Below are 8,062 nucleotides of genomic sequence, written 5' to 3'. Positions count from 1 at the left end.
GGGAGTCCTTGCGGACACAGGTGGTGCATAACTGTTGTCAACTTGTGCCATGAGGTATTGGGTTAAGTCCCGCAACGAGCGGATATACATAATAAAGCTCAATCTACTAGTTGAGCAGTGTATCAACCGTCTATATAATAGGTGTTCTTGGTAACCAATGATGCATATATCGGTAGGCCGTTATGTGCTCACCAGTGGGTTAGGTTCTTATTCTCTACTCTTCCTTTTCCAGTCAATGTTATTACATCTTCATTAAATATAGACTTGGTGCCCAAATGCCCAGAATTGCTTCATGCTTTGCAAGTCTTTTTGGAATGGGTATACCACAGTTGCTCAAGTTTCAACCAATCAAAGTCATTTGTGAAAAAAAAAAATTTTCCTTTCTTTTATAATTGATTTTAGCATAGGATCAGTAACGTTCTTTTTTATAAATTTCTATATGGTTTCTTTTACCTTTAAATATGTAAAGGCTACACACATTTCATCCAGATGATTAATGAATTGAAGCTGATACCTGTTACTGCAGATTCTTGCCTCCTTGTTACGTGTACATCAAAGATGAAAGAAGTAGTTCAGAGCCAATCTCCGGAGAAGGCCCTCCGATCCCTAAATCAGTAATTTTAGTGAGAAAATAAACCTTGGACTGAGCCCTGAGTAATCTAAGTTGCTTACCACCTTTTTTATTGTGATCAGTGAGTCCTCCCATTAGTTTAATTTTCTTGATAATGTGGACCTATTAGCCATTGGTGGATCATTCCTTATCTGAGCTGATGTGGCTGATCTCATAATAGTCAGGCCATGATTCTAACAGTTAACTCATAGTTACCTTTGGGTTTAGTAACCATGATTCAAATGTCTAGCTCGACTATGGTTAATCCAGAGGTAGATAACCATTTGACCATAGTCTGGTATGCTAGCCCTAGTTAGGTTCAGAAACGGTTATGGACATCACTGTCCCAAGATTGAGTAGCAGATCTAGGTGACACGTGGATGGTGGATATGAGTTCTTTCGTGCTTAACTTGTGAGGAGATGATAATGCATGGTCGATGTATAAGGGGGTGACCACTCATGATTAATGGGCGGTCACTCCCAGCCAATAGAAGGGTAGGTCTGGTCGCCCTAAAATCTGGTTGGCGCTATAAGTACCAAGTATGATTTTCTTTGTGAGGTCGAGGAATGGTCTGGCAGCTTGTCTCCTTAAGTGTTCATTTCCCAATGGCTGAACCATTGTATGTTTGAGGCCTGGAAGAGAGTGTTGATCAAGTCCTCGAATGAGAATAATTCTCATATGGTGTTTGATTTACACTTATACTCCCCTTAATCTTTCTCTTTTTTTAATTGATTTTTATTCTGAGTGGAGCCCAAATGTAAATCAAACACCGTACAAGAATCATTCTCGTACGAGGACTTGGTCCACACTCCCTAAAAAAGGTTCTCCCTTGGGTCATGAAGAGCTGATCCTTTCTTTCTTTTACGAGTTCGTTTATTGCATTTTTGGTTTCCAACAATAAATATCTTATTTTCGAGGTATTTTACATGAAAATGATAGTGCCAAGGCAACCTTTGTGAGGATTGAAAACCAACTAAATTACATGTAATAAATTTGGATGCAAACACAACCTCGGTCAGAATTGCGAGTGAGCGATAGTCATGGTTTAAAAACTCAAAACCAGATATGGGATTGTTCTCAATCAATTCCAATTTGAATCTTCCTGAAATCGATCCGCTTGGTTGAAATAGGCCAAACCCGCCCCAACTCAGCCTAATTCGGTTAGATTCCGTATGCATAGAATCGGATTAATCAAAATAAGCCGATCAATTCTGAGTCAACTCAATCGATTCAAATTCGAGTTTCAAAATTATTGCAATAATGCAGTGTTGCTAGATTTTATAACCAATCTTCATCTCTAACAAAGTAGCTTCTAAATAACATTCTCAAACCCACCCCCCCTCTTCCCCTACCCCCATAAGAGGACAACAGAAAAAGTTCCAAATCTCACAAGAATGCTGATTTTACTAAACATCACAAGATTAAAGTGGTTAAACAGCTCCCTTTTTTGGGAAAAAGATCCCCGCCAGGCTGCGTGGCCACCACACATGTTCAGCACCTATGAGAGCGCATGCAGGGGCTAAAAGCGTGTGGGAAATTTTCATTTCATGAGAGGTGGGGTGATCATTTTGCACCCGTGTTTTGAGTGCTCACCAGGCATTTAAACCCTGTGCATTCTCATTGGCCCGATATTTTTACAGGGGCCACGCAGCCTGGCAGAGAACTTTTTTTGTTTTTCAAATCACAATTCTGAATAAGAACTTGCCACATGAATATGCCTTAAGGAGGGAGGCTTCCTGATCTTCGTGGCTTGCTCAAAAGCATAAGAAATCTCAATCAGTTTAGGCTCTGAACCACGCAGGCCCCCAAAACAGATCCCAAATGGAAGTCCATCGCTCTCATATCCTGCTGGGACACTGATTGCTGGGTACCCACCAATTGCAAGAACTGCAGAAGCACTTGCTCTTGGAGTCACCATTGCATCCAGTTGGTTCTCGATCATCATCCTTTCAAACCCATCTCTTGACAGTCTCTCCATGTTCTCAATTGCATTTCTCACTTCCCCGTCGATTCCATTGGTTTCTTCAGATTCTATAAGTTTCTCCTGACCAAGATCTTTCATCCTTTCCTGAAAACAAGAATAGTCTGTAGACTGTTAATTCCATCATTAGATCAAACCCAGTAACCAACAGTAAAGCCCAACTGAGACCTCACCTGATCTGGGTGATTCTCATTGAATGCAATTACATCAGCAAGAGATCTCACAGGAGAGGTTACGAGGTCTGATAAGTAAGAATTGAGAGCGAGCTTGAACTCAGCTAGCATCGTCATCTGTTCGCCACTTTGAGAGTGATCAAGTATGGAGCTGATGTTGGCTATTTCAAGATTGTCTACCAAAACAGCACCCCTTTGCCTTGATCCATAGAGTTGGTATCATTCAAAAGATTAATGTATTAAGATATTCTTCCACTTCTTTATGTACCAAAATTTTCTATCTGATAATGTTTTTTTACCTTAATGTGTTGAAGTGGTCCTCAAAAGCTTGGGAAAGGAGTGATCCTTTGGGGAAATTGAAGAAGGGCTTCCTAACAATTCCCAGTCTCTTACCTTGGAGCCCGTCTGCCTTTAGAAATTGCTTGTAACCATCGCTGGGGATGTACTTCTCAGCATCTCTAGTTGCCTCTGCATCTCTTGGATCAAACCCAACGATCACGTCCAACACATAAACTGCATCTGAGACAGTCCTGCAGATGGGCCTGTTTCCACAACCCAAGAAAGAAAATTGGGTTCTTTCACCAAGGTGGCTCAAAACTCAAAAATATTGTATTAAGGGCATGGTTCGAAAACTCTGCAAAATTTCTCATTTCGCTATTTTTTATATCAAAAAGAAAGAATAGGTAAAATTTCAAAATGCGATATATTTTTCTTAAATTTTGCTTAAAAATATGCATTATTTTGTCAAAATTTCGGTTAATTTTGTTTTGTTAATTTCGCCCATCAACCCTCAAAAAATGAATAGATTAAATTGGGCTGGGGATGACTCCAAACCCGATGACATCACATTTAGGAATGGTTCACAAGAAAGGAGCTACTTCAACTTATTCCCCACCCAAGCAGAGTTCCTTAACCATATTCAGTTACGATGTTCTGAATATTTCTGCTAAATATAGAAATATTTCTTTTTGTATATGCACTGGAAATCTGTTACAGCTACTGTGATAATTCGTAATCTAGCTTTCAATGTGCTGAATCAGTCTAGTAATGTTATATGTTTTAGGGTGACATGGCACAATCTCAATGGGCAAATTTCACAAAACAGGGAATTTATCAAGCTCGGCTAGTTCCAAGTTGGGACTTGTGGACACCCACAAAAGTACAGAACCGATCCTAAAAGGATGGCCCCAATGGACTTGGCCTACAACACAGGGATGGTAAGTGGTAACTACTGTCCTTGTGCGTTCCATTAGCCAATGCGTGGCAACGTGCTCGTGAATCCCTCTCACTCATTTTTACAAGTCACGATCAAGTTCTTGGAAAATAGATCAGCTGCTCGTACAATCACCTGATCGTACGTGTCAACATTCAACACTTGGTCTTTTTTGTTTCCAAATATACCCCTCTTTATCATTGTAATGATGAAAGGTGGGATAGGTGTTGGAGGCTGACCTGTACGACCAGGTGATCGTACGAGCAGCGGATCCTATCTCAAGTTCTCGTACCACATTGTTTTTTACCTTTTTTTCTTCATGCTATCACACATTCTCTCTTTTCCGAATTTAATGCAATCTATTTTTCTTTTAATTGTTAAAATTCACATTTTTTTATTTTAACTATCAGAATATGTTGATTCAGACAATATCGATACAATACAATTCGATATTGATTCAATACAGATTTCTCTCCCTCCTGGTTTTTCAATGCTGATTTTAATAATGTTATATCAATTCGATCCTAATTCGGTATCAACAGTTTCAATATCAATGTATCAAAAAAAATAAAAAAATAAAAAAAATAAAAAAATAAAAAAAATAAAAAAATAAAAAAAATAAAAAAATAAAAGAGAGTTGATATCATCCCAAGCAGAATCACCATATAGCCAATTCACCTACATGCTGCCTTATCGCTCAATCGCAACAATGATGCCATAGCATCAAATCATTGCCATGATGCCATATCGTTAGATTGTCATATCACCAAATCGCTAAATTGTCATATTGCCATGGCAGCAATTTGAAGATTTAACAGTTTGATGCCATGGCTGCAGTTTGGTGCCATTATGATATGGTGATTCAGTTGGAGATGATATTGACTCCTTTCGATTCTTTGATATGTTGATACAGATCAATATTGGTTATGATATCAGCTCAGATATTAAAACAGTGGATACCAAATCAATATTGAATTGATATCGTAAGAAAAAGGTATCAGCATTGTATCAGTCAGCATCGAGAGAGAAGGGGTATCAATATTGGACCGATATGACCAATACAATTGACAATTAAAATAAAAAATAACTTGAACAAAAAAATAGAATAGAATGCATAATAATTGGAGAAAGAGAGAGAAAATGGGTGAGAGAACAAAGGATTTAGATCATCTTCAATCCCTTTTTCCTCCAACTCCCTCCAACCTCTCACATGCACGTTTGGGGTTATATGCCAACAACACTAGGTGTTCAATTGCGTGCATGTGAGAGGTTGGAAGGAGTTGAAAGAAAAAAGAGTTAGAGAGGACATGAATCTAAAAAGAAAGAAGCAAACGACATTATGGGTAATCCGAGAATCTGAACCTGATACATGGTAACAAATGGAGGGAAATTGAAGAATAGGTAGAGGAGGTTTTCCATTTTCTCCTTACAGGCATTCACTAAGGAGGATACAAGGACGATGCCTACCCTCCTTGTGCTGGAAACAAGGTTTTAAAATCCATGAATCAGATCTGGAAATCATCACTTATCGATTCAACTAATTCACACCAATTCAGGTCTGTAACTGTATGGTTCTGACCAATTTTGACCAAATCGAAACAGGAATTGTCCCTGTCTAATTTAGATTCAGAGGTTTAAAACCCTGTCCCTCTGGAATTTGGCTAGTTTCCAATTCTCTACCATGAGCCGACACATGTCCTTATTATATCCAACAGCGGTAGGAAATTGCGTTTTGAAAACCAAATTCGTAAACCACATGCAATTTGATTTTGAAAATCATAAAACCATTCTCGGGGAGACCGAATCTAAAATTTCTCTATTGGAGAAACAATCAGAACAGGAGAGGGAATCACTGAAAAGCCTTAAAAGCGAACACCCATTCAGTAGCTCTCTCTCAAATTGTCTGGACCCTAAAATCTCACTTATAGGGGCTGCTGCATTATAAGCAGAAGCAGAAGTACCTAAATCTCAGTTTGTTTCTTCTTCGTCAAATCACCCTATTCTTCTTCCTTCTTCGTCTGCTGAATTTCTTAGTTTCAGATTGTCCTTGAAAAGAGGGAAGGAGGGAAGGATGAAGGGTTCACACAATAGGTGGTTTACTTCTCTTTTTTCTTCTTCTGTCTTTGAGTGTTTCTCCTACAGAAAAAGTCTGAATTGGATTTTCACGAGAATGATTTTGATGATTTTAAAAACCAAGTTGTACGTAATTTTCGGTGTGTGATTTTCAAAAACAACTTCTTGCTGCCATTGGATTCCAGGAGAAGAATTAATGGATGAAGAATTGGAGACCATCCCCCTTTTTTTTTTCATCTGAACTAGTAGACTAGATATATCATAAAAATAAGAGAAGATCACATACCCAATGGTATCCTGACGGGGAGAGATGATGATGACGCCAGCGCGGCTAGTGAGACCGACGGTGGGTTTAATCCCAACGACGCCATTGAAACCGGCTGGGCAGATGATGGATCCATCCGTCTCTGTCCCGAGCGAGACCGCCACCATATTTGCCGACACCGCTATAGCCGATCCGGTGCTCGACGCACATGTCTTGTCTGATAACACATAGGGGTTCTGCAATTCCCAAAGTTCAAAATCCAAACCCCCAATTAATTCATACAAATCTCACCAAATCACAGTCCGATTCACTGAATTTATCTTCGTTTCAGAATAAATGAGAAACCCTAAATTAGTTAACGGACTCCATGGGACGACTGAGTGGAGTAGTTGAAGGTGAACTCACTTACTTTACCCTGACCAGATCTGGCGCACCAACCGATAATGGGAGAGTGAGAACGGAAGTTACACCACTCGCTAAGGCTGGCCTTACCCAAGATGACGGCCCCTGCACCCCTGAGCTTCTCCACGACGCCTGCATCGCGACGGATGACGGAGCCCAGCAGCGCAAATGATCCGACAGTGGTATTGAGCTTGTCCTTTGTGGCTATGTTGTCTTTGATTAGGATGGGAATGCCGTGCAACCCAGAGAAGGAGGAGGAGGAGCTTCTACCACTGTCCCTAACGACGCTGCTTCTTTCCAGATCGGCCTTGTCCGCCTGAACCAGAGCATCAGGATTCACCTCTATTACTGCTCGGAGTGTTGGATTGAGCTTCTCAATCTCCTCAAGATACAACTCGACGAGCTTTCTGGAGGTGAGCTTGTTCTCTCTTAAGGCTTGCTGGATCTCACTCACGCTGGCTTCCTTAACCGAGAAGCCATGGCATGGAACGATGGAGATGAGGTTACCAGACATCAGAATTTGCAGGGAAACTAAAACTAGTAAGAACATAAAGGATGAGAGATAGGGATGGACAGCCATCACTATTCACCTGGATCTCCTCACACTTGCAGGGACCACAATGAAATCACAGGCAAAGCTCAAGAAAGAGGAGTCAATGGGTGTGGCGTGGGGGTGGGGTTTGTTTGGTAAGGTAAACTGATGTGACTATTTTTGGGAGATATCACATAGTATAAAAAAAGGTAGGAAAGGCTGAAAGGTTCCAGAAGAAATGCTTGTACTCATTACTATTTGATTGTTAATAAATATGTTAGGAATGTGCAGACTGGCTCACAGTCAGGGTGTCAATTTGTGGTCCGATCCAATTAAATCGATTGGGATCGACTATTTATAGATCGGCTTGGCCTGAACTATTTATTAAACATGTCGGGCTTGAACCCGGTCTGTTTACAAACGGTCTGTCTCAGTCCTACTACTTGGACTATCAGGGGCCCAATCGAGAGTGATTGAATAATACTCAATCGAGACCGACCTATTGTGCTCCGGCCTAGTCCGACCCTTTAATGATTGTAGAATACCTATTTTATCCCCCAAATTAAAGAGTAAAAATTTAAAAGTAAAGAAATTCACATATTAAATAATGGTTATATTTCGTATCATTTATTGATTTATTGTCATTTTTTTTTGTTTGCATGAGTGGGCTGGAATATAAAAACACATTTTAAAGAGGGTCCGTTTAAAAATCGGTTAAAGCCCGTTTAACATTAAACATGTTTGTAGCCCAGTTAAGGCCCGACTAAAGCCCGATTAAAGTAGCCCGATTATAGCCCGAGGCTGCCCGACTG

At 40.1% G+C, this 8,062-nt stretch overlaps 1 protein-coding gene across 1 annotated transcript; it reads right to left on the bottom strand.

Annotated features, from left to right (window-relative positions):
* Nucleotides 1–1,820: 1,820 nt before the first annotated feature.
* On the bottom strand, nt 1,821–7,404 carry LOC122072808 (probable amidase At4g34880). Its single transcript, XM_042637220.1, has 5 exons — nt 6,726–7,404; nt 6,338–6,552; nt 3,065–3,307; nt 2,766–2,964; nt 1,821–2,679 (listed from the first exon to the last, which is right to left on the bottom strand). The coding sequence occupies exons 1-5, from the start codon at nt 7,296–7,298 to the stop codon at nt 2,293–2,295; spliced, it is 1,617 nt and encodes a 538-aa protein (XP_042493154.1). The 5' UTR covers nt 7,299–7,404; the 3' UTR covers nt 1,821–2,292.
* Between the last annotated feature and the right edge of the window lie 658 nt (nt 7,405–8,062).

This window comes from Macadamia integrifolia, chromosome 3, assembly GCF_013358625.1.
Source record: "Macadamia integrifolia cultivar HAES 741 chromosome 3, SCU_Mint_v3, whole genome shotgun sequence".
NCBI lineage: Eukaryota > Viridiplantae > Streptophyta > Magnoliopsida > Proteales > Proteaceae > Macadamia > Macadamia integrifolia.
The sequence above is the reverse complement of the archived record's forward strand: the minus strand, read 5'-3'. Positions and strand labels throughout refer to the sequence as shown.